General features: G+C 47.2%; 3 protein-coding genes across 3 annotated transcripts in view; 2 read left to right on the top strand and 1 right to left on the bottom strand.

The window, feature by feature from the left end:
* Positions 1–7,769, bottom strand: part of ATP6V1E2 (ATPase H+ transporting V1 subunit E2) — a 29,728-nt gene extending 21,959 nt beyond the window's left edge. Inside the window, exons 1-3 of the mRNA XM_055377828.2 lie at positions 7,375–7,769; positions 2,591–2,683; positions 1,770–1,884 (exon numbers count right to left, since the gene is read on the bottom strand). The gene's annotated coding sequence lies outside the window, so the exon portion shown is untranslated. The remainder of the gene's footprint in view (positions 1–1,769; positions 1,885–2,590; positions 2,684–7,374) is intronic.
* LOC129531583 (collagen alpha-1(III) chain-like) lies at positions 7,759–8,984 on the top strand. Its single transcript, XM_055377827.1, has 2 exons — positions 7,759–7,945; positions 8,228–8,984. The coding sequence occupies exon 2, from the start codon at positions 8,256–8,258 to the stop codon at positions 8,982–8,984; it is 729 nt and encodes a 242-aa protein (XP_055233802.1). The 5' UTR covers positions 7,759–7,945; positions 8,228–8,255.
* The window catches only part of RHOQ (ras homolog family member Q), a 40,581-nt gene continuing 22,820 nt past the window's right edge, over positions 8,479–26,239 (top strand). Inside the window, exons 1-2 of the mRNA XM_031007930.3 lie at positions 8,479–9,185; positions 9,751–9,809. Coding sequence (XP_030863790.1) covers positions 9,044–9,185; positions 9,751–9,809 — 201 coding nt within the window. The 5' untranslated portion in view covers positions 8,479–9,043. The remainder of the gene's footprint in view (positions 9,186–9,750; positions 9,810–26,239) is intronic.

Below are 26,239 nucleotides of genomic sequence, written 5' to 3'. Positions count from 1 at the left end.
GCCTCGCTTGATATGGTTTGCTTTGTTTTTCTCCTACTTTGGATTTGTTGAGCTTCTTGGAGCTATACATTTACAATTTTCATGAAATTTGGGACTTTGTTTTTGGCCTTCAAATCATCACCCTTAATCCTTTTCGAGGACTCCAGTTTTTAATATCATCTTAACGTGATTGAGGCTCTGTGTTTCTGTGTTTCTTTTGTTTCCTTTCTTTCTGCTTTAATTGGGACAGTTTCTATTGCTATGTCTTCAGTGTCACAGATATTCCATTCCACAATGTCTAATCTACTGTTAAGTTCAGCCACTGAATATTACAGGTGTTGTATCTTTTAGCTCCAGAAGTTCCATTTGGTTATTTTCTATATCTTCCAGTTTTTTCTTCACTATGTTCATGTTTTCCTTTAAATCCTTGTGTTTAATTTTTTAAGTCCTTGTCTGCTAACGTTATTATCTCTGTCATTTTTGGGTTTGTTTCTATTAAATGATTTTTCTCCTGATTTTGGGTTCTATTTCCCTACTTATTTGCATATCTAGTATTTTTAACATTCTGAATTTAATGTTGTTAAATGTCTGTATTTTGTTGTTCTAAAAATGGTAAAATTTGTTTTGGCTGGCAGTTACGGTAGTAGCGGATGAACTTCCTCTTTTTGAGGCTGCTTTCTAAACCTTGTTGGAGGAAGTCTAGAGTTACCTCACTTTTCGGCTTAGTTAGCCCTTCTACTAATGCCTTACCCTTTTGGGATTTCTACTGAATTCCCTGGACAGTCAGCAAGGTTTCTTCACATTGGCGAGTTGAAACTCAAACATTGCCCAGTGAGCCCTGGGAACCAATCAGCTCACAGCTCCGCGGTAGTTCTTTGCATCACACTGTGAAGTTTCACCTTATGCATGTGCAGCTTAGTATTCAGCAACAGATTCACAGGGATTCCAGGAGCCTGTTTTGCTGTTATATTCTCTCCTTTCTGATACTCTGCCTTGAAAAGTCTGCTCAACTATCTCCTCAACTCAGCAAGACCACTATGCTCTGCTTGGGTTCCCCCTCATTGTGCTGCAATTTAGACAGCATTTTTCAGCAGAAAGTTAGAGTGATAGGGTTTGCCCCATTTGTTCCCTACTTTCAGGAATCACGGTCCTGTGCTACATGCTGTTCAATGTCTGAAAAGAGAGGTTTCACATATTCTGTTCAATTTTAAAGTTGCTCACATTAGAAAGGTACAGCCAATACCAGCTATTTGGGTATGGTAGAGGTGGAAATCTCTACTCCCTCTACATGAAGCACATTAATAAAGTGATCTGCTTCTCCAGTCTCTTCTCAGGAGCCTGGGTTGCAAGCAACAGAAGCTGTTTGTGACTGATTAAACAGAAAGAAATCTTAAAAGGATCACAGGCAGGTCACAGGATTGTAGAAAGGCTAGAGAAGCTGCTCAAGATAGAAACAGTGTCCGACACATGACTCAGGAACTAATTTGATGAGAAAACCACTTTCAATACCATTGCTTTCACCAAACCCTAGACAACTCATGTGTACAGTTGTCACTTCTGAACCAGGAACTCAATTATACCACAACCAACACCACTGCCTGCCCTGATGTGCCACTTCCTGGGTCAGGAACTGAATTGTGTACCCACCACTAAAGCTGCAGCCTCCAGAGACAATGTGCCCTGTATTTAACTCTAGCTACACTAGCTTTTAAGTCTGACAAGGAAAGCAAGAGTCTGTAATTTCAGCTTCTATAAGGAAGGGATATTCTTTTCTTCCCACCAAGGCTCACCATGTAGAAGATTCTTCAAACTCAAAATGTGGTTCTGATGTCCAGTGGCCAAAACATCCACTATGGAAGAACAACTCTGTGTGAGTCTTGGGATGGTTTTCTGGCACTCTTGGTTCTGAAACATAAAATAAAATCATTAATTTCATTTTTGGAGGAGGGATCTGTGATCTAGCCTCCTTTGGAGCCTATGAGAGGAGACCACTCCTAAATCATATGAGTATTCCATACCAGCAATCTCTAAGGAAATGTCCTTTCCTATAGTTCAGCAATGGGTGGTGATGCCATCAGTCACAATGACTAGTCTCCCGACCTTAGGTTGCAGCAGAAAACAGTTAGAAATGAAAATGGCAAAACATTAAGAGCACTTGAGCCGAAGTTCTCAGAGGGTGGGCGATTCTTCTGAGTTTCTGGTATGTAATCAACTAGAAAAAGAGATCTATGTACATTCTAACTGGGAATGAAAACCAGGCAAACCAATCCTACTGGATTTATTTATCAGCATGATCATTAGGAACCAGTGACCTTTAAGAAATTGCTGTGGTGTTTAAGTCATTAATACCTTAGCTCAGAATATTGTGCAGTGTACCTACACTGGAGTGCAAAGAGAAGAGGGTGCCAATGGGAGGTTTTAGTGGCAGGGAGAAAAATAGGGATAGGGATAGGTAGGGCATATGGCAGGATGCTGCAGGGAAGGCCAACAGGCACCCTGGGGAGTGAAGAGGCTGCAGTGTGAGGATTCTGGGCATTGTGGTGGGAAGAAGCATAACATAACAGCAGGGCAGCACCAGTGTTAAAGAATGCCCATCATTTTATCTCCTTACCAGTGACTTCTAAGAAGATGGTTCACAGAGGGAGAAGAATACAGGCCAAAATTAGGGATTCAGTCAGTATGGACTCCTGTATTGACAATCCACCTGAAATTTGGAACAAATCACAGATTAGATTTGGAGCCATCTCATCTTCCTCTCCTCTTAACATTTGCCTCTCTCCTAAACTTCTTTTTTTTTTTGAGACAGAGTCTTGCTTTGGCACCCAGTCTGGAGTGCAGTGGCACCATCTCAGCTCATTGCAACCTCTGCCTCCCGTTTCAAGTGATTCTCCTGCCTCAGCCTCCCAAGTAGCTAGGATTACAGGCACCCGCCACCACGCCTGGCTAATTTTTGTATTTTTAGCGGAGACGGGGTTTCACCATGTTGGCCAGGCTGGTCTCAAACTCCTGACCTCAACTCATCCTCCCATTTCGGCCTCCCAAAGTGCTGGGATTACAGGTATAAGCCACTGTGCCTGGCCTCTCCTAAAATTCTTCATTTCCAGTGTAGCCAGGGGAAGGCCTAGGAACGTTGACCCTTAGGCAACAATGTAGATGTATATTGCTGGTTGCCTCCTCAGCATGCATTCCCCCAAACTTGTCACCCACTGTGCAGAAACCATAGAACCTGGGTAGGTGTGAAACCCCAGCCGCTGTGGGGGCAGGGCTGATATGCCCAATTAGGATAGTCCCAACTCCTTGCCATAGTGATAGTTTTAGGGATGGACAGTAGCCCAGGCCTAAGGCAACAGTCACCTGACAGTTTATTACCCACCATGACTGGTTCAGGGATGAACTAAGTTGAGCTACTCAGAAGAAGTTCAAGACTTTGTTCAATGAGTGGGTCAAGAGAAGCTCTCTTTCCTTCTGGAAAACATGGTATATGGATGGTGATGCCTGGACTTGGTGCAACTATTTTGCTTCCAGGAAAGAAGGCATGCTGAGTAGAAAGTTGACCCATAGAGAAGAAGAAAAACTGAGAGATGTGCAGAAAAAAAAAAAAAAGAGTTCTGATCAATTCATGCTTGAAGCTTGGACTACTTCTGGATTTTTCCATAACAGAAGTCCATACACTTCCCTCATTGCTGAAGCTGTTTTGAGTTGAATTTTCTATGACTTGCAACCTAAAGCATCCTAGCCACAATACCAAATGATCCCTTGGAGTCCATTTTTCCATTTCCTAAGCAGACATGAGGGAACACACAAAATGATGCAAATGAATGTGTTTTAGAACATACTGTCCTCTAGAGTTCTAATCTCAGCTTGATTTAGACAGTCAGTTGCGTGGTTAGGAAACAATTGGAGATGGAAAGGCTCAAAAAGCAAGGAAGAAGTCCAAAGAAGAAGTGGGAAGATAACAACAGAGGACATTAAAAAGAAAAAAAAAAAAAGAAAGTAGATGAAATCATAATGTAGATGCCTCAGAGTTATCGTAAAAACCTTGTTCTCTCTCGCCTCCTCTGTCATCCCCATATCCCCACACTGCTACCAAGCCCTGTGGATTCCATCATCCAAATCTCCCTGAAACCCACTGCCTCCTCTTCATGTTCACTGCCATGCTTGGGTCAGACTGTTGTGATCTGTCTCCTCCTGGCTCTTTCTGCCTTCACCCTTATCCTTTCCAAATCCATTTTCTATGAGTCCCAGAGTGACCTTCCCAAATGACAGGTCCAAGCTTGTCATTTTTTTACTCAAAAACTTTTGATACCTTGTCAATGTGGAATATGGCAAATGCATTCTCTTTGAAGAGAGATGATTTTGAAACCTAGCTCTGCCACTTACCAGCTGTGTGATTTGGGGCAAGCTTCTTAATCTCATCATCTAATGTGAACTATAGATATAATATTATAATAGGATTCCTTTGGTTACCAGTTACAGAAAACTAACCCCTACTCACTGGGCAAAAAAAAAAGGGGAAGATTTATTAACTCAAATGACCAATCAGAGAACAGTTGTGCAACAGGATCTCGGGGGTGATGCAAATCAGTAACTCACAGATGGCCTGTTTCCTCTCTGCCCTTTGTGATGGGGGAGCAGTGGTGGTGGTGGTGGTGGTGGTGTTCTCTCTCTTTGCTTCTCTCTGCACTTTAGCTATATTTCCTTGGACTGGCTACTTTGTGAATGGCTGAAACATAAATGACCTACAGCTTCCAGGCTCACATCGCTCAGTTTAGTTAGCAAAAGAGGAGAAACTCCTGCTGTGAATCCCAAATTCAAAATTCTCAGGCAAGGCTTGGTGGCTCATGCCTATAATCCCAGCTTCTTGGGAGGCTGAGGTGAGAGAATTGCTTGAGCCTGGGAGGTTGAGGCTATAGTGAGCTGAGACTGCACCACTGCATTCCAGCCTGGGCGACAGAGTGAGACTCTGTCTCAAAAAAAACACACAAAAAAAAAATTCAGGAAAGAGTTCTAATTGTCCCATCTTGAATCAGGTGTCCACCTAGGGCTCAACAGGTACCAGGGGCAGGATGTATAAGAAGATGGCAGCTTCCATTTAAACCACATGATTACAGAGATTACATTATAAAAACATTTAGCAGAAGCAAATGGTGCTGTTCTGGATAGACAAACCAACAGATACTCTCTACAAAGTTTACAAGGTTGTTTGGGGGATGAAATAAGATGTCCTATATCAATGAGCACCAAATACCCGGGACCATAACTGGATACAGTATACAGCAGATGCTCTAGAAATTTGTGTTTATTCCCTTCATTACATCCTCGCTCCCAGAACCACTGCTTGCCTAGACAGTGCCTTCATCTTTTGCTACATAGACCAAGGTTCCCCTCTGAGTGGATGCACCCCTATGGGCACAGGGTTTGACAAACAGAAGTCACATTTGTGATAAGAAAAAAGTGCCCTTCTTGCAATGAACACAGCCTTGAGCTGGGACCATGCCTTTGTAGTAAGCGTGTGGGTCAGATTTCTTCCTCAGTGGCCCCATTGGCCCTGGCCTTTGGCCTTTGTACAGTGGAGACTGCCCAACCCATGCCAGACCCTGCATTATTCATATGGCTTTCAGAAGCTCATGGACTGCCTGCATTATATGGTTCCCAATTAAATACAAACCAGTTCCCTAGCACCACTAATCATGCCCTCTGTCCACCTTACATGCCTCACCATTCCCAGGAAGTTGTGTGCTGTTCCTTCTTGCTTTGATGCAGGGCTCTTGGCCTTTCCCAGGCATTCTTACCTTACTCCCATTAGACTCTTAAGCCCCAAGTCAACGACATCACTTCTGCAAATCCTTCCTCAGCACACCTGGACCTATGTACTAATTGCCTCCTCTGCACCTCCAGAAGCCTATTCTCTATTCTCTAGCACAGCACTGTTCACACTATAGAGTGCTTTCCTGTTTCCTAATAAGTTCCTTGAATGCTTTAGCTAGAAGTGATTGTGGCTTTCCAGCTCTTTGTCCCCAGCCCAGGAATAAAATCTGGCATCTAACAGACCTCAATAAATGCTTGTTAACTGAAATATGGAATGAATTAAGTAGGGGAGGAAGGAGTGAGTACAGGAAAAAGAGTAAGAGAAGGCTAATTAGGAATTTCACTGTTCTCAGCCAGATGCAGTGACCTGTAAGCCCAGAACTTTGGGAGGCTGAGGAAGGCGGATCACTTTGAACTCAGGAGTTCGAGACTAGCCTGGGCAACGTGGCGAAACCCCGCTCTGCAAAAAAATACAAAAATTAGCTAGGCATGATGGCACATGCCTGTAATCCCAGCTACTTGGAGGCTGAGGCTGGAGAATCACTTGAACCAGGGAGGCAGAGGTTGCAGTGAGCCAAGATCATGCCTTTGCACTCCAGTCTGAGTGACAGAGTGACAGAGAGACAGAGCAAGACCCTGTCTCAAAAAAAAAAAAAAGAAAAAGAAAAAGAAATTTCACTGTTCTCACACAGACCTGTGTCTGTTTCAACATTTGCACAAATAAAAGGAGAGAAGCAAGCAGACAGCCTATGGGACGCTCAGAAACAAAGTGCTTTCTATCTCCAATCCCTGAAATTTGAGAGCTTTTTCTGTAACTTTTTTTTTTTTTTTTTTTTTTACCACTTGGACATTATCTTCTTTGCTCATGGGAAAGTGAGGTTTCTGTTGCGGTCTGATTGGTGCTTCCAGCTAAGGCATTCATGGACTGACAGGGGGGCATTCTGGATAGCCCCCCTCCCCATCCCACATACACACCAAGTGGGATCAGCCCCAGAGCTCTAAGTATTCCTGGCAGTCAGTTTTGGCAACTCTGTGGGCCAAAAGAATGAGGTCACTGTCACCAATGAAGTCACCACTGCATGATTCATTGGACATCAGTTCCCCACTGGGAGTGCTATGACATTCCCAGAGCTTCTCCTACTCTTAGCTCACATTTATAGATGAGAAAACGGAGGCCCAGAGAAGGGAAGTGACATGCTCAAGGTAACACTGCTAACCAGGGTCAGAGCTAGGACCAAACTCAGCTCTCCTGGCTGAGTGCTCTCCTTTTCAAGCTCCTGGATAGACCCTCCTTTCAGGACACGAGTGCCTGCAAATGCTGCCTGAACAAATGGTCCTGCAAGCCAAGAACGGGGCAGGCCCTGCTCTCTTTCTCTCTAAGAGCAAGTAGCAGAGGCCGGTCTTGAACCAGGAACTGACCTTAAGGCACTTTTCTGCCTTCCTCAACCTGTTATTCAGTCCATACAAAATATCTTCCAGATTCATTGCATCTAAAGCAGCTAGCAATGCGCATACCTAGTCGCAGACACGCAGGGCCAAAGGGTGGGTCCTGGGGAGAGGCTCAGTGAGAATCTGCAAGGAACTTACAGTGATTTCCGAAGCCTTCCTGGGAGAGTGGAAATCAGATTCGGAGTTTGAGAGTTCAGGCCTCCTGGATAGTGAGGAACAGGAATACAACAGTGAGCATTTCCCCAAGTGTGCTCAAAGTTCTTGAGTACTGGGAGCAGCTGGAAGCCTTTGGGACAACCGCTTCACCTCTCTAGGTCTCAGTTTTCTTCCCTACAACCTAAGGGTGATGGTCCAGTTGACCTCCGCGCTGCCTCTCAATGCTGCATTTTTCTAACGCTGTGAATCGATGAAAGGAAGCGATTACCTCTAGTCAGCAAGTTGAGGGGAAGGGTGCGGTGTCAGCGCAGAGTGCACCCCCGCCCCAGTGCCCAGTGTTCAATGCTGCATTCTTGGCCAGTGAACAGGACCTGGCCAGATGGGTGTGTTCCGGCATCGCCAGGCAGAGGGGCAGGGGTTGCCGCCTCGAGCACAGGCCAAGTTTCAGAGCACTAGTGTGTATCAGTTCTCCGGGATTACAACGGAATACCTTTGAGGGACACTGGGGACCGAAAGGCGACCTCGGAGAATGTGGCCTCCAGGGGGAGCCCAGGTACATTTGCCGGGTCCGGAGCCGACGGGGTATCCCTTTTCTGGCTGGTGTGTGTGTGGAGGGGCGTGCTTCAGTGGTTCAACACGCTGTATCTCCCTTAGTCACCGGTTTCATAGTAAATGATTAAAGCTCGTGCTACGGAAGGCGTGGGGTGGTGGTGGTGGGGGGGACCACGCAATAAGCCAAGGTCCCTGCTTTCCAGCTCAAGGACCGCCACCACCCCACGCGCCTTAATTTTTTTTTTTTTTTTAACCCTTTTGGTCTCTCTTCCTTGATTTCTAGTTCCGTTGTGCACTTAGAGGCCGAGAGGATGGCTCTGGCCTTCCGGGTGGAGGTGAAATATACATGTATAATTTGGCATGACTATTGCGTCATCGTGGAAGTCGTCGTGGTTCCCCGAGAGGCCTCCACGTCTTCTCCCAGCATCGGGGCCTTTGGACGCTTCCGGGCGCTGCGGGCACTTGCGCGAGGAGCCCTCGGCTCCCCAGGCGGCTCCCCTCCTCCCCTCCTCCCCTCCGCGGTCCTCGGCTCCTCCTCCTCCTGCGCGCCCCTCCGCGCGGCCCTCGCAGGGAGTGGGGCTCGGGTGCGCCGGCAGGGCCCCGCGGCGGCAGCGGGCGGAGGCGCGTGGCGCGTGGCGCGGGCCGCGCTCGGGGAGGCGCCTGGGCCCGCCCTCCTCCGGGGCGCCGCGGGAGGGGCCCGGGCTGGCGCGGGGCGGGGAGAGCCGCCTGGCCCCTCCCCTCCGCCGCCCTCCCCAAAGTTGCCGTCTCCCCCGGGGCCGGCCGGTCTTATGATCCGGCGGATCCTCCTGGGGAGGCCGGGCCGGGGAGAGGGCGCGGGCGCCGAGTGGCGGGGGCAGCGGGCGGGCGCGGCGACCGGGGCCGGGGCGGGGATCCGGGCGGCGACCGCGGCGGCGGCAGCGCCCCGGGCCCGCCGCCCCCTCCCCTCCTGCGAGGGGAGCCGCTGCATGGGGCCGGGGGGGCGGCCCTGCGGCGCGGAGCGGCGGCGACGGCGGCGGACCCCCCAGGCGGGCTGGGGCTGAGCCCGGGGCCGGGGCGGGGGCTCCGGGGGGACCATGCCTGGAGGCCGGCCGGCAGCAGCATGGCTCACGGGCCCGGCGCGCTGATGCTCAAGTGCGTGGTGGTCGGCGACGGGGCGGTGGGCAAGACGTGCCTACTCATGAGCTATGCCAACGACGCCTTCCCGGAGGAGTACGTGCCCACCGTCTTCGACCACTACGCAGGTAAGCCTCGGAACTGCTGACTAAGGGGCCGCTCCCCGGGCCGGGAACTTTGGAGCAACTTTGGCGGAGCCCCCTCGCCGCCTCCCCAGAGCGCGCTCCTCTCCCCTCCCCCGCCGCGCCCTCTGCCAGGCGGCCGGCCCCACCCCCGAAGCTTCGCTCCTGGCAACCCCTCGCCCGCTGATCCACCCCCTCTCCCACCCGCCCCCTACGCGGCTCCTGCTCCCCGCACTTCATACCCCTCGGCGCCCTGGGCCGTCCTCCTTGACCTTCCCACATCCCCTTTCCTACTGCCCCAAGGCCCCGGGGGAAATATTCGAGGGGACCGAACGAGACGTGGCTACGGGACTTGGGAGAAGGGGGTGGACGGCTGGGGACCACATCACACCCCGGCCCCTTGCCGGTTCACAGGGAGCTGGGCGCACGGGAAAAGGGGGTGACATCTCGCGGGGAGCGCCCCCACGCCTCTAGCTGGGTTGGGAGAGGAGGGTCCGGGTGGGGAGCGAAATTGCCCCAGAGCCCAGGTCACTGTGAGCTTCTCTCCCCGCCCCCACTTCTGTCCTTGCAGTCAGCGTCACCGTGGGGGGCAAGCAGTACCTCCTAGGACTCTATGACACGGCCGGACAGGTGAGTGTCTTGGCCTCTGGCCGACGCCCCCCTCCTGTTCCCCAGTTCTTTGTGGCTGCGAAGGGCCTTTGGAAACCGAGGTGTCTAGGTGGGAGGGTGTGTCTGCGAGGGGCTCCCCCTGGATTAGGTCTTTATTTCTTGTAACAAGTCAGCAAATTAGGAAAACAAACAAAACAAACAGACCCGGATAAGCCCCCCCATGTGAACCCCTGGGCTGTGAAAGTTTTTGCCTGTGTGGGTCGTTCTGTGTGGCGCCTGGTGTGTGGGTCCCAACTCCTGTTGCAAAGTGGCAGCAGCCAATCATGAAGCGCCCTTATTTTTAGTTGCAGATGACCAGGTCTCCCCCCCACAGCCTCTGTCTGGTCCCTCATTGGTGAGTGGTCTGCCTGCCCAAGGAGCCTGATTGGTGGGAAATGGCATCATCTAATATGATGGGAAGGCATTTGGTCTTGGTTATGTTTATTACAACATCATTGCACTCTGGGACTCCAGTCCCTGAAAACGTAATTTGTGGTGTTACCAAAGGACCACAGGGAAAAAAGAAAAGAAACAACAACCATCTAGCCACTCCCTGGGGTGGGGAGGAAGGGTTAGGAGTTCAGAGTGAATCTTGGAGGAGGAGGGGTTCCCCCCGGCCCTACTTCAGAAGGGCCAGGTGACTTTGTCTGGGTTTTCTTTGGGAGAGATTAATGTGCAGAAAGAAGATGCACACTTCGCCCTGCAGCCTCTGGCCAGGGTTTGCGCATCAGAGGTGGCCAGGCTGTGCTTCTAAAGGGCTAAGGTCTTCTCTCTGTCTCCCTGTCCCAGCTTCAGCCTCTTCCCAAACCCACTTTTGCTCTGGGGATAAGTTGTGTGTGATGAATTTTGTAGAATCCAGCACTATGATTAGAGCTGAAGACTCTGGCAGAAGTTTCCACATGTCATACAGACTTACATCCTTGAGAACACAGGAGCAGCTGAAAGTCTTAGAGAATGTCTTTGGGCGAAGTCCAGTAGTAGAATTTCCTTATCTGCAAAATGGGGTTTAAAAAAATAAGATGATCCCCTGGTGCAGATATTGTATGGCAAATGTTTAGCATTGAACCTGGCACACACTAGGTGCTCAATAAAGGGAGTGATGTACTTTGAAGCTTGTCTAGATTTGGATTTCAGAACTGTGATTAGGGTTTGGGTTGGATTCTGAAACATGCCTTATTGAGGGGGAGTGCCTTGATGTGACCTCTGGTTTCTAAACTGTTAGAGGAACGTCTGAAGATAGAGAACTGCTGGCAGTTCAAGGTCCCTGAGACCACCCCCTTTCACCAAAATGGCCCAGGTCAGTACAGCCAGTTCTCAGCTCTCCTGGGCCCCCATTGGTTGCCTGCCCTGTAGTCGTTATTCCTTCTACCTTCATTGGAGGATGTGGAGGGCAAGGGGCAGAGCTTGCTCAATCAACTAAGACTGACTTTTAAGTCGTATTATTGATAAACAAGAGGTTGACCTTATTGGTTGAAAAGAGGAAGCTTTTAAAAAATCGCCTCTAATTTGAACTTCTCACTACCTTCCTTTCTCTTATCTCCTTTACTTGTGACCATGATAATTTTTGACCGCACTCCCTGTTCAACAGGATGTGTGTAGTCAGAGCTGTTCTGAGCATGTTTAAACCCTGTTAGTATTTACTGAGTTTTTTCCTACATATCGGGCCAGAGGCAGCCACATGCAAATATTACTTTATCTAGTCCATAAAACAACCCCATGAGATAGGTGGTATTCCATCTTTGCGGTGAGGAAACAGGCTCAGAGAAGCTAGGTTGCTTGCCTGAGGTCACACAGCTACTGAGGGGTGTTGCTAGGATTGGGACGGGTCTGAATCTGCTCCAGTTTGAAGTAGTTATACACACAGGACACCATGGGAATGCTGAGATGCCACGGGGTTGATTGGATTGTTTGTGCATCCATAGTTGTGGTACCTGTAATCTTCACAGCCATTCTCTGAGTGGGTGTTGGATGGCACCTCTACAGAGGAGAGAACTTAGATCCAGAGTCTTGAAGTTGACCCCACTTACAAAACCAGGGCTTTCCATATATTGCCGTAATTACTCTTTTTAGTGGAGGATCATAAGATATAGACCAAGCAGGATGAACATATTAGTAAGGCTCAAATACTACTGTTTTCACCCAATGCTGGACACCATTGGTGGAGCCTAGATGTGTGTTAGGCCCCATTGGTGTTTTTCCTAGTGTCTAGACTTTTGTTTTTGCATCAAAGCTAGTAATATTTTACCTCCCAGCATTTGAGGGTTTGTTACTAATAAGCAACTTAGCAATGATGAGACCAAATGGCAAGTGCCTGCTGTGTACCTGGTACTATGTCCAGGTACTTTTGCACCTGGGGAGTGCAAAGGAATGAATTTAAAATGGGGATCTACCACAGCTGATGTCAGCAAAGGGAGAAATGTCTGTCTCGGATCTCTGTTCATGTGTTACATAGGAGATTTCTACATTGTACTTGGTCATTAAGACCTCAGGCTTCTGGGAATCCATATCAGATTTGTCTTACAATAATAACAATGATAAATAAACATGTAAATAAAAAGTAAATAAAAAACATTAAGGGTTTATATATGTATATGTATCTGAATACATATATATATATGTATCCGTATACACATATACATATACATATATATATATATACACACAAATCCTTAAGCCTAGTGGGCAGCAGAAAAAGGTCCATGGGCTTTGGAACAAAACAGGCCTGGGCTCAGATCTCCACCTTAGCTAGTCATGTGATTCTAGCTAAATTATTTACCTTTGTGATCTAGTAAAAACGTGGATAATTAGAATCTGCATTACAAGGTCATAGGCTGGCTTAAACTCTTTAACATATTTAAAAGCAGCTGATACTTTGTGCATAGTGGGTGAGTGACAAATAGTACAGGAAATTATTATATTCCACTATGGGGAGTTTTGTGGGGAGAAAGGTTCACAGAGTGGAAGAGAACAGTATATTATGCCTGGAGTTGATAGAAATTCCACTAGAATGCCAGATCCTAGAACCTTTTCAACCAAGGTGTGCAACAGCTTTGCGCATTGTAATTCCCATAGTCCCCATTGTGGGATCCATGGTTCCAAGCCCAGTGCTCCCTGCCGTAAATGCCCTGTTGTATCAGATGGTTTTCTGTCTTAAGCAGAGCCCGTATCCGCATTGATAGAAGAGAAATAGCTTAGAGTTCCATGCAGAATTTGACAGACAAGTAGGGTATGTAGGCTTCAGTTGGTTCTACTTTCAGAGAGTTAAGATGGAATGAGGCAGCTCATGGCACTACAGGTCAGTTGCCTTCTCTCCGAAGTGTTCACTCATGCATGTGGGCACTCATTGTATTTGAATAACAGCAACAGTGCCTCCCTCAGTTTGGAACCTCTAGTCCACTTGCTCACTCATGGTCCCTGCCTTAACCCCAGTCAAGTTCAAAGCCATAGGCATCATTTGTCCGATTGACATATTAGGGCATCTACCAGTCAAAGGGTGATTGTTGTAGATGACCTTTGGCCTTCTAGAGCAGGCTGCTTTCCACTTGACCTCTGCTGCTATTAGCAGACAAAGAGAGAGAATGGGAGAGAGAGTGTATTGGACTTCAGTCCCCATCATGTGCACTGCCTGGGGACATCCCAGCACACTCAGAGCACCACTGCCAAAGGGAACACTTCCCCTCTGTTGGCCAAGCCCATGGGTGGTCCAGGAGCAGCTGTCACATTTTGACTGCCAAGCATTTTGGAGTGGAAGTTGACCGAGGCATCTTCCTTCTCACTAGGGGCCTTGCGTGTGTTTTGGGGGTGAGGGGCTGGCTTCCTGCCTGGGCCTCTGTGGAGCTTCTCCTTTCTTGCCCAGCCTTCAGGACTTCAGTGTAGGCTCTGCAGCAACCCCATTGTCTGCTCAAGGAGGGACTGGAGAGATGGGATTTTCCCTCCTGCTACTGCACTGTTTGGAGCGATGGGAAGTGGAAAGAGCTCTCCCTCTCTGTCCAGACAGGCCAGTGGGGAGCTGCCTGGCAAGCTGCTCTCTAGCTGTGGGCTCCAGGCTGATCTCTTAATCCTTGGCAGGAAGGCAGAACTTGATACCCTGGAGAGGGAAGGACTGAAGCCCAGTTTATTCAGGTCCCGGATTATCCACACTCAGGAGGATGTGTGTTGGGGGTGAATTTGGGATCCCTAGAGTTCCAGATTTAGCCACTGTCTCAGTGTGTGGAAGTCAATTTGTGTGCTTTGGGATGTATTGTTTCTATGTCTGTTAACTTAAACACACAAGTTCAGGGAAGCGTCCATGACAGCTATAAATATCTTTTACTCTGGTGTCCCTTGGTGTTGCTTTTTCAATGACAAGTGAGATTTGTTTTACACTTGATATAACCCAGCAGCTGTGGCTGCCCTGCATGCCCTCTGGGTGCCCACAAGGCACTTCCCCTACAGAAGGGAATCTCCACCGGAGGCAGGCTTGGCATGCCCCACCTTCTGCATTTTAGCAGAAGGGCCTGGCATGATGAGAAAGGGGAAGGAGAAAGGGCCATGGGATCGCCACTCACCAGGCTCCTCCTACCTCCAGGCAAGTCATCCTCACAACACCCTTCAAGGTAGACTTCTCCCAGATGAGGAAATTGGGAACAAGTGGGCTTATGGGAACCAGACAGAGATGTGATTAGGAAAAAGGTTTTCTACTTTGGAGAAGGCCTGCAGGGAACATTAGTAGGGTTTAGGAAATGCTACTCACAACATCAGACTCTGGGTCCTTGTAGCCCCGTGTTCCATCCTTGCTCAGCCCGGTGAGCAGAGCCTGGGAGGAGCCCCAGGGTTCCTTCCAGGCATCAGCTGCAACAGGTGAGATGCTGGCACTGAGCATCCTGGTTTCCCTTAGTAACCTACTGTAGATTTGTCATCTGTGCATTTTGCTAACCTTTTTAGAAGCTATTTATATCTCTAGCCCGCACCACATCACACGGGAATGCTGGTTTCCTCCTCTGCGTTGGGAAGGTGGATAGCCTTTGTTGACTCCAAAGCCTTTGCTGTGTTCGCTCCAAAGTCTGAATGCCCTGTGTTCCCCTCCTTGAGACTCTGATGTGGGTTTGGGTTATGCCAGCTTAGACTGTGGGCTGGCAGGCAGGGACTTTAGGGTGGGGGCAGTCCCCACCAGCTCTGGTTGGTCTACAATTATGCCTCATAATCGGGCACATAATCTGTGCCCCATCCCCATCCTGGACCTTTGATCTGTTTGGCTTCTCCACTTCCGTCATGATTCTCCTGAGGTTTGGTGACATTCCCACGCTTTGAACGAAAGCTTCCCTGCAGGTATCTCAGGCATGAGTGTTACAGGTGTGCTGAGATGCCAAGCTCTCATCTCTGAGGGGCCGGGGGAGTGACAGCCTAAGGGGGTTGAGCATGTATTGTCAGTTGCTGTGGGTGCTGTGATGTGAAAAAGGTGGGAAGCATTGCTTTAAGCCCCTTGGGGTCAGAGGCCCCATGGAGAATTGGGCTTTTGCGGTGTTGTTGTGCAATTTGGGGTTTCAAGAGATGAGATCTAATGGTATGAAAACAAAGCCAACAAAGTAGCTCTTCACGGGGGTGTCCGTTTCCAGAAAGAGCACATGTGTTGGCAGCTGTGGGTGCTACAGAGGCCTCAGACACAACAGCAATGCTTCAGGAGGAGAGGGACGTAGTTACAAAGAAACAAGATGGAAGACCATGTGTGGCTCTTAAAAATTATAATTCCTGATTCTCAGCTGTATTTCCTTTCTCTCTGACAGGCTTGGCTTTGCCCTAATTTGGCACACTTGGGTCAGAGAGCAGCTTTCCTTGCCCTCAGCAATTTGTCATTCCTCTTTTGGTTTCTGAGCACAGCTGCTTTGCATGTACGGAGGCCGGGCTGTCCGAGCTCTCAGGGGTCCCCCGGCTCCCTGGGTAGAACGCTCTCCTGCCCAGTGCCTGCCAGGACCTCCTGGATGCGTTCTTGCTCTCTTCAAGAACAGTGTCTTTCTCTACCATGTTGCAGTGCTCAGCCCGGTGCCTGGTACCTTGTAGGCATGCAACAAATACATCTTAAGGCGATTCATGGCCAGGCAGGGTGGCATGTTCTTGTCTGTAATCTCAGTACTTTGGGAGGCCAAGGTGGGAGGATCATTTGAGGTCAGGAGTTCAAGACCAGCCTGGACAACACAGCAAGACCCCCACTTCTACTAATTTTTTTTTTTTTAATTAGCCAGATGTGGTAGTGCATGCCTCTGTAGTCCCAGCTGCTCAGGAGGCTGAGGTGGGAGGATCACTTGAGTGCAGGAATTCAAAGCTGCAGTGAGCTATAATACAAGGCTTCATTGCACTCCAGCCTAGGCAATAGAGCGAGACCGTGTTTATTTAAAAAAAAAAAAAAAAAAGAATTGATTCTTATTTGACTGTCAGCTTGTTTCTGCTAAAAGGTTAACCAAGGACTAAAGTCATAGCTGCTAAATAATAGCATCAGCACAACCCCTTTCCCAGGAAAGCTTCACTAATACAGTAGAAGTCTTTAAGGTTCAAAGGAGAAACAGGCACATAGGTGTGGGGCAGGCCACCAGTTTTGTCTTTACACAGGCCCAGGGGCCTTAGTGATCACCAGTGGGGCTGTCTGTCCCCCAACACTCTGTCTCAGACTCCGGCCTTTGCATGTTTCCTAAGACCTCTTGCTCCCAGATCCCCTGAGGAGGAGACACGTTGGCAGTGGAAAGAGTGTGGGTTTTGGAGCCTCCAGATGAACTTCGAATCCTAGCTCTACCTCTTTGTAGCTGTGAGACATCGGCCAGCCGGCTCACTTCTGTGAGCCTCTCTTCCTTCTGTGTGAAGTGTGGAGATAATTTATACCCTGCAGCATAGCTGTAAGGATTAGAAATGATGTATGTCGTTACCCTGTAGGGCTTGGTGCTGACAGTGCGGGCCCAGGCTAGCTTTGGGGGCTTCACACTGGCTCAGTTCGGTTGGTGTTGATTCAATGCCTGATGTGTGTTCCCACCTCCCACAGGAGAAGGTGGGGGATCGGGCCACAGAAAGGTCCGCTACACAACTGGGCAAGTTCATCGTGTGAAATCGAGTGCTGCAGGGTCCCACACAGGAAGAGGTGACAGGGAGGAGCTTTTTGGAAGATCTAGGCTTGCAGGAAGAGATGGGGGCCAGTAGAGTACTGGTTGCCAATGTGGACCCCCACACTGGACTGCCAGGGCCCAACTTCAGCTCTGCCACTTCCCAGCAAGGGGCTTAACCTTCGGAAACCTGTTTCCTTGTCTGTCAAATGGAGATTATGATAGTACCTCCTTGTGGGGTTGTTAGATATGTTGGAGCTTCCCAGCTCCCAGATAAGGGATTTCCTCAGCCCTCAGGGCAGCTGGGTAGGGCCTGGGACAAGCCATGGCTCAGGTTGTCCTAGCTTGAGCAGTCTCACCTCAGGCATGCAGCAGTGGCTCCTCTACCCCACCCGATGTGTGCTGAACACATCATCTCGTTTTCTCTGTGTGCCATGAGGTGAAGATTTGGGAAGCATTGACCTAAATGAGTTCCAGCAGGCAGAGGGGTGTGGAGAGCTCATATTCTGAGTGGGAAGAATAGTGTAGGGAGGAACGGCAGAGGGGGTGACCCCAAAGCGTCTTTTTATGGACCCCAGATCCCTGCTATCAGTGTCAACATGTGGAGCAGGGTTGATAACTAAATTATGGAGTTTTTCACCTGGTGACTGACAACTTGGTAATTAAAGAGATATTAATCTGGTGCTGTGTTGCTGGTTGATTTTAATAGAAAAGAATGTGGGGGAAAGGGTCTTTATTGCTGTCTCTGTTCCTTTTTGAGTGAATGGTGAGAGCACTGAAGCAGCCGCCTCTCCAGATCCCTAGATTTTCCTACTCTACTCAGGCTCAGGGTAGACTGAGGGGCTTAAAAGTGGCAGGCTCATCATCAAATGACATTTTTACAGCACATAATGCATGTTGCACCTGGTACCGCCTTGAGTTCCCTCACCTGCTCTGTGAGTAAAGGAAGCCAGTGGTGGCTGTCTCATTTTGCAGGTCTGGGGAGGTTAAATGACTCGCTCCAGGCCACACAGTTGGTAAAAGGCAAAGCCAAGATCACCAGGCAGGCTGTCGGACTTTAAGCCCTGGGTTCTTGATGTTAAGTTACTCTCCCTAATCATCTGGCCCATGTTAAATGCCTCTTTTATCACATGCACTCTGTTGTTCAGCGTTTCATGTAAAAGGTACATTCCAAGCGTATCGCTTTTCTAGATAGAAGAGTTGGTGGAACATTGTGTATAGACGGAACACGTAGGGACTGCTGCTAAAATGGCTCCTACAAAAACTTCTGCCCCATGTGACGTTACAGGTGTTTTGTCAATTTGTCCCTAAACCACCATGCTTCCTCAAAAAGGAGCAGGCCCGAGGTGGCGCTGATGGCCCCGTTGCTGAAGTATGTGTGGAAGAAGCTCATGCCATTTGCCTAAAGCTGTGGCCCCTTCCTGGAAGAGAGGGACAGGGAAATGCTGTTTGGGGGGCTGCCAGGCAGGCCAGCTTTAGCCTGCAAATGACAGGTGTCGTTTCTGTCCCATGGGGGCTACCTCAGGCCTTTCCTTTCTCCCTTCAAGGATTTTCTTATTCAGGGGAAGCCTACCTCTGCAAATCTGTTTGTCCCTCTTTCATCTGAATATTCTCTAAATATGGCGCAAAACTTCCTCTGCCACCTGCTGCTCATATTGTTTGCCCTCTTGGGCCATCCCCATTGCCACCACCTCTGCATGGGCTCCCAAATCCTGCCTGGCTGCTTCCTGTGGTGGCTGGCAAGCCTAGAAGAGAACAGTCATCCAGTCAGTCAACAAACATTTCCTGAGCACCAGATCTGGGCCAGGGGCAGGTGTTAGAAGATCTGTCAGGCACAGGCCTGGCCCCCAGAGGCACAGTGTTTTGAAGGGTAGGTCAACCATGAGTGGTGGGAGGGCAGTGAGGCCTATTTATTGGGGGCACAGAGGAGGAAGGCTTATCCTTCCAAGGAGGTGAAATGCTAGTAAGAGTTAAGTTGAGTAAGGTTGTTTCCACGAAAGTTGTTTTTTAGCTGGAGAAAGTGATCAGTTTGGATTCTTACACGTACTAGATGCTCAGCGAGGCCTTGAATGGTGGCACTGGTTCTCAAAGTGTGATCCTCAAACCAACATGGATTTCCTGGGAACTTGTTAGACATCCAAATTCTTAGGCTCTACCCCAAATCCTCTGAATGAAAAACTAAGAAATCTCTTTTATAAAAGCCCTTCAGGTGATTGTGATGCAGGCTAAACTTTCAGAGTCACTGAATTAATGACTGTGCACTTCTGTACCTGCTCTTTGCAACCCGTCTCCACCCCCTGCCCCCTCCCTCCCTACCACATCCACCCCTGTCTTACATACACACTGTCCCTGGAGTGCAGAGAACATGAGTTATTTTATTCTTTTTTTTATTTTTTCAATTTTTTAAAAAATGTTGTGGGTGTGTAGTAGGCGTAAACATTTGTGGGGCACATGAAATGTTTAGATACAGGCATGCAATGTGAAATAAGCACATCATGGAGAATAGGGTATCCATCCCCTCAAGCAGTTATCCTTTGTGCTACAAACAATCCAATTACAGTCTTTGAGTTATTTTTAAATGTACAGTTGCATTATTATTGACTATAGTCACCCTGTTGTGCCATCAAATAGTGTCATGTTTTTTTCTAACTTTTTTTTTTTTTGGAGACAGAGTCTCGCTCTATCGCCCAGGCTGGAGTGCAGTGGCACGGTCTTGGCTCACTCAACCTCCACCTCCTGGGTTCAAGCAATTCTCCTGTCTCAGCCTCCCAAGTAGCTGGGACTACAGGTGCCCGCCACCATGCCCAGCTAATTTTGGTATTTTTAGTAGAGACAGGGTTTCACCATATTGGCCAGGCTGGTCCCGAACTTCTGACCTTGTGATCTGCCCACTTCAGCCTCCCAAAGTGCTGGGATTACAGGCGTGAGCCACCGTGCCTGGCCCTATTTTTTTGTAACCATTAACCATCCCTACCTCCCGCCAAGCCCCCAACTACACATCCCAGCCTCTGGTACCCATCCTTCTACTCCCTATGTCCATGAGTTCAATTGTTTTGATTTTTAAGATCCTACAAATAAGTGAGAATACATGATGTTTGTCTTTCTGTTGCTGGCTTATTTTACTTAATGATCTCCAGTTCTATCCATGTTGTTGCAAATGACAGGATCTCATTGTGTGTGTGTGTGTGTTTTTTAATTTATAAATTTTTAAACCCCCAGCCCCACAAAACACACCCCCATACACCCTCATTTCTAGTTCTTTACACATGGTTGAGATTATCCGTAATTACTGGAATGAATTGAATGATTCAGCCATGGGTGCTCCCTATCCAGTTCACCTGGTGGAGAAGGGCCGCAGTGCTATCAGGAGAAAAAAAATGGAAGCAGAATTTTGTGGGGTGCCTTGGCTCCATTAGTGTGCTATGTGGCCTAGGGTTGTGTGCCCAGTAGGCTCTGCAGGTATTTCTTGATGAGGCCTAAACACCAAGCTATTTCTCTCCCGCATATTAAGGGGCTCGATAGACAGGATGCCTGGACAGGGCTCTGTTCATTGTGGCTGAGGTTAGCACTCCTCTGGGTGGTGACAGACCCTGTCCCTGAGAAGGATGGCAGCTTGGTTTGTGCTAAATTAGTTCCGAAGCATCAGATGGGCGATGACGTCCTTTCTGTGTTAACATTCCCCAGGCGGGTCACAAGGAGTGGCTGAAGGGAGAGGAAGGGCTGTGTTACTCAAACACCCATCTTGCCAGTAATTACTTCTTTCCTGGCTGACCTCTGCTTTCTGTGCAAGTGTCCTCCCCTCCCTTTATTCTCCTGCCCCCGCTCTTTTACATTTTTTCTTTCTTTCTTTCTTTCTTTTTTTTCAAATTTGTTCCAATCTAGAAAACCCATCCTCTTTCAAATGGCATAATGGTTGGGATTATAAATGAGTTGGCTCAAAGTGTGCCCCCTCTAGGAGCTGCAACTGAGAGAGCATTTAATTTTGAGCATCCAGTTCAATTAAAATTCCATATAATCCAGCTTACTTTTCACAGTTGTCTTCCCCAGTGAGCTGATTACCCAGAGGTGTTTCCAGCAGCCTCCTTGGCCCTGGAGGAATGGGGAAGGGACTGGACACGAGGAGGGACAGAGCAGGCAGATGGGGGCTCTGCTTCCTTCGGACAGGGACTTCGTCCAACAGGCGAGAGCTTTGGGTACTCATCCACTGCGGAAAGTGAGAAGTCCAACTGAGGCTGAGGCACCCCATGACCTCCTCACCTCTGACTCCGGCCCTCTAATGGTCGAGTCCCTCCTTAGAATTTCCACTAAGTCAATTGTCTCCAGGCTGTACTCTAGCATTTGGTTTTATTCATGTGTAAATCTTTGCTCCCCATGCAGGTTGTAAACTCTTCCCCTTCCTGTCCCTGCAGGACCGCACGTAGCACATAGCACTTTGCACAAGTGTTGGGGGCCCCAGTAGGAACTAGGTGTGTGTTAAATTTAGGGGAGTCTGGTGGTAAGATTATTATGGAAAGAACCTTTCCCATCACTTTATGTCATATCCATATTGGCTTTCCTATCAGCTCATTTGAGAGGAAATTCTGACCTGTCTGGACATTATTGAGTGGCTTTAAAGCAGGTTATAGGTGGCAATTTGAATACATTGACCATTTAAGCAAAGTGGGACTCATTTCTGGACTCACAGAGCTCATTAGCAGACAGGCTGCCGGGTCTGTTTGGATGAAATACTGGCTATGGGCATGTACTGTTCTCCAGCAAGTCTAGACCTGTAGGAGTCCTTCACTGGGCTTTATGTCAGGTGTGCTTCCAGAGTGGCCTGTGGCCCTCTGTGATAAGTCGGTAGGAGGGGGACATGGTGAGGATGCTGACCTGCTCGCTTGTGTCTTGACTGGGAGACCGGAATGCCTCCTGTTGTCTGAACGAGGTAGTATGGAAGTAGCATCTAGGCAAGCTGGTGTTAAGAAGAAAGTAATTACTCAGAGAAATTGCTGGTGTGTCAAACTGCTTGATATGTAAGTTTCCTCCTCTTTCCTTTGTTTTATTTTTTGAGACATAATTCAGAGAACACTTTCATCACCCCAGAACGAAACCCCATACCCACCGACAGTCACTCCCCACCATTCCTCCTCCCCCGTCTCCTGGCAACCACTAATCTGTCTTTCTGTTTCTATGGATTTACCTATTCTGGACATTTCATATTAATGGAATCCTGCAATGTTTGCCCTTTGTGTCTGGCTTCTTTCACTTAGCATAACGTTTTCTAAGGTTCATCCATGTTGTAGAAGGTATCAACATTCCATTCCTTTTTATGGCTCTGTGATCTTTCTCTTTCCGTTTTATTCCTGCCCCCGCTCTTTTTCAGTTGTTCTTCCATGGCCATTCTTTCCCAGGCTCTGGGGACTATTTTCAGGGTTTCAAGGTAAAAAGTGAAGTTCTGCTAGTTGTGCACTTGTGGTGCTGCCTTCGCCCCTGGCTCAGGTAGAGGCGAGGGCTGATCTCTTCTCTACCCATCTGATATTCTTTTTCTTAAAAAAATTTTTTTATTTATTTTTTGTTCCTTTTAATGCTTGGGTCTGTTCTTGTTTTCTCTGTGCCTCTGTTCATATACTCTCCCACCCCAACCACACCCTAATAGCTTTATTTATCAAACATATAAATATCCATTAAACATAAGAGTGAGGTGAGGAACACAAAATTCCATCCGATCGGGTTCTTCCCCCATAGGAGTTTATAGTCCAGTTGGAAGATGAATAGAGCTGGCCAGAATGCAAGTAGAAAATGGGATGTGCATATAAATCATGAAATGTGAGTGAGGAGTGTTAGAAAGGTGCCCAACTACCCGGCTGTTTGACCTGAGCTTCCCAGATAGGTTTCTGTGGGGCCATTTAGATTCAGAAACGATTTTATTGGGGCTTTCAAGGACCATCAGGTACATGGGTCTGATTTATGTTAACTCGTAAGAGATCAGCCTATAAATGAGGTTGCCAAAGAGTTAATCTACCATGTAGCCCCAGTGGAAAAATGGACAAGACATAAACCAATAGCTCACAAGAGAAGAAAAACAAATAGCCAGTGAAAACACACTCTGTAAAGACATGTGAATAAAAACTTTGTTTTTCAACCTATCAAGTTGAAAAGGAGAAAGGAAAGTAAATACTCTCTGCCCCATTTTTGGGAATGAAAACTGAAACAACCAGTTTGGAGGTTAATTTGCCAAAGACTCTTTGATTTGCAGTGATCTGATTTTATGAATTTATGCCTAGAAAACATTCAGTGTACCCAGAGATTTACATAAAATGATATTCTTCACAATGTTATTTATAATAGTGATAAATTATAAACACATTGATGCATAGTAAAAAGGGAGTTGCTAAATCACAGAATGATTTATATTAGAATAATCACAGCCATTAAAAACTGCCTTCAACAAATATTTAAAGAAATGTGAAAAGGCTAATGATGTGTTAAGTGTGAAAAAGCAGGAATCAAAACCATATATATATGTATAGTATGATTAAAACTTTAAAGAAAATGCGCATGTATAATATGCAGAGGAAAAATCAGAACAAAATAGTCAAAATGTTAAAGTGGTTGGTTCTAGGTGGTGACCATGAATAATTTTAGAAATTTACTTCTTTATACTTTATTGTGTTCCCTAATTTTTTTTAAAAAACTCATTTTTATCAAACTTCTATATGCAGATGGTTTAAAGAGTCAGCAGTTCTGGAAGGAGTTATTAAGAAGAAATAAAATATTCCTCTTTACTTCTCCTACAGAAAAGACATTTCCCAGTACCCTGAGACAACCACTTTCAACTCTGCTGTTTATTTTGATAACAAATATTCTCTGTTGAATTCACATGATGACTCATGAGGCCTTAGCTCCCTTTCACGCATATCTTCCACTTCCTATCCACCTTTCTGTAGGAGCTATATTGTAATTTCAGTTTGACCACTGATCAGTGTTTATATTTTTATGACTATTCACAGCTGAGCCATGTAGTGTACTATGATTATATTTTTTTTCTTGTACCACTTTCTGTTTCTCAAGTGAACAATTATCTTGTTGCTTCTCTTACTTGGTTTTCACTGTATGTCTCAGCTATTTCATGCAAAATTCACCCTCCCATGCAGCAAGACATGTCAAGTATTCTGCCAGTTTCTTCTTTTGCAGCCATCCCTCCTGCACCTTCTAACCTGCTGTAGCTGGGCTGGTGCCTCTTGCCTGCTGCACAGCTATTATCCTGGGATTTCCCATCATGTTTATTAGGATTCTTTTTGCCTCTGTCTCTTGTATTAGATCCCTGTTTCCAGGATCTCAGGTCTTACTGGTTTATTTCCTCACTTTGGTGGAATGTATATTTTATTAGTTTCCTGAGAAAAGAGTCATTGTAGGCAACTTTTGGGATACCTAGTATGTTTGAAAATGTTTTTATTCCTTCATACCGGACTGATACTTTGAAAATAGATTATATTTTTTCCCCCTTTGGAATTTTTAAGGCATTGTCCCATTGTCTTTCAGCTTCTATTTAAGTTGTTTAGAAGTCCCCTGCCAACCTGATCCCTGATCCATTGTCAGGAACCCATTTTTCCTCTCTGAAACTTAGGATCTGCCATTTTAACCTCCTGAAATTTCACAATCATAGGCTTTGGGGTAGGGCCTGGCTGGGTACCCACAATCTGGAAACTCATATCTTCCAGTTCTAACAAATTTTCCTGGATTATTTCTTTGGTTTGTTTAGTTTCAGTCAGTCTCTTTTGTTACCCTGGAACTTCCACTATTTAGATGCTGGAGTTGCTGGAATGATCCTCTGATTATCTTACATTTCCTTTCTGTCTTTTTTCTTTATTTTGGGGAGAAATAGAAACTTCCTCAAGTTTATCATCTACCCCTTCTATTCTGTTTTTGAAATGTGATTCTATTTTTAAAGTGCCTTTTCCTGTTGTCTGGATGTTCTTCTTTTTTTCTTTAGCATCTTCTAAGTGGTTTAGGTTTTGTTTTGTTTTGTTTTGTTTTGTTTTGTTTTGTTTTGTTTGAGACAGGCTTTCACTCTGTTGCCCAGGCTGGAGTGCAGTGGTGTGATCTAGGCTCACTGCAACCTCCACCTCCCAGGTTCAAGTGATCCTCCCACCTCAGCTTCCTGAGTAGCTGGGAGTATAGGTACATGCCACCACTTCTGGCTAGTTTTTTGTTTGTTTGTTTCTTTGGTTTCTTTGTTGTTGTTGTTGTTGTTTGGTAGAGAGGAAGTTTTGCCATGTTGTCCAAGCTGGTCTTGAACTCCTGTGCTCAAGTGATCCACCTGCCTCGGCCTCTCAAAGTTTTGGAATTATAGGCATGAGCCACTGTACCTGTCTAGTTTGGTTTTTGATGGTATATCATCTCTGATTTCTCTGAGGATATTAATGATAGTATTTCAAAGTTTTTGTCTCTCTGTGTAATCTCTAATTTTGATCTCTTCCAGGTAGTTCCTCAGATGTCTATCTGTGTTTACAAGAGTGGCATTGAGCACATGAGAAAGCATGTATGGGCAGGGCTGGTTGACTCTGAGCTTCCCTGTCGGTCAGGGTTTCTTAGCTTCAGTACTGTTGACATTGAAGGCTGGACTGTTTGTTGTGGGGGGCTGTCTTGTGCACTGTAGGTTGTTTAGCAGCATCCCCAGCCTTTTCCCCCTAGATGCCAGCAGCATCCCTCCTCCATTGATGGCAATCAGAAATGTCTCCAGATATTGCCAGATGTTCTCCTGGGGCAACACCAGTCCTCACTTACCCCACCCCCAGTTGAGAACCACTGTTGTAGGGTGATCTGTTGGGGCCTTTTTATTGGGGAACCTGTAGGGTTAGTAGGTATTGGTCTTCCCCCTTGGGCTAGTCATATAAACCAGGAAAGAATCTTCTACTCTTCTGCCTGAGGGATTCATCCTGGGAGGCGAGTGAAAGAAGCAGAGTGTTGGAGGGTGGTCTCAATTTTCTTTGTACCGTGGCCTTGTGTGCTTCGACTGGGCCTGGTGTCTCCCATTCGGGAAGCCTAGTTCTGCCCTTACCAGAGAATAAGTATCATCTGCCTTTCACCAGGATTGGGGAACATTTATCATGATAGGGAAGGGGAAAAGATATTAAAAAGCAAACTGGTTCCACCCTCTTGCTTGTGGCTCCGCGTTCAGTCCAGCTGCAGAAGCAGGTGCTCTTCCGGTTCCCATACCTTCAGACCCTCAGGGAGGTCTGCTGTGCAGTCCGGTGTTTAACTGGCACCTCATTGCTCGCTCCGAATTTGGCTCCGTGGGCCTGTTAAGTAAGTTCCACTTGTTTTTTTGCCTTTTAGCTTCTAAATTTTGTTGTTGTTATTTCTTTT

This window comes from Gorilla gorilla, chromosome 12 (genome assembly GCF_029281585.2).
Source record: "Gorilla gorilla gorilla isolate KB3781 chromosome 12, NHGRI_mGorGor1-v2.1_pri, whole genome shotgun sequence".
Lineage (NCBI taxonomy): Eukaryota > Metazoa > Chordata > Mammalia > Primates > Hominidae > Gorilla > Gorilla gorilla.
Note: the sequence above shows the minus strand (reverse complement) of the source record. Positions and strands in the feature narration are given on the sequence as shown.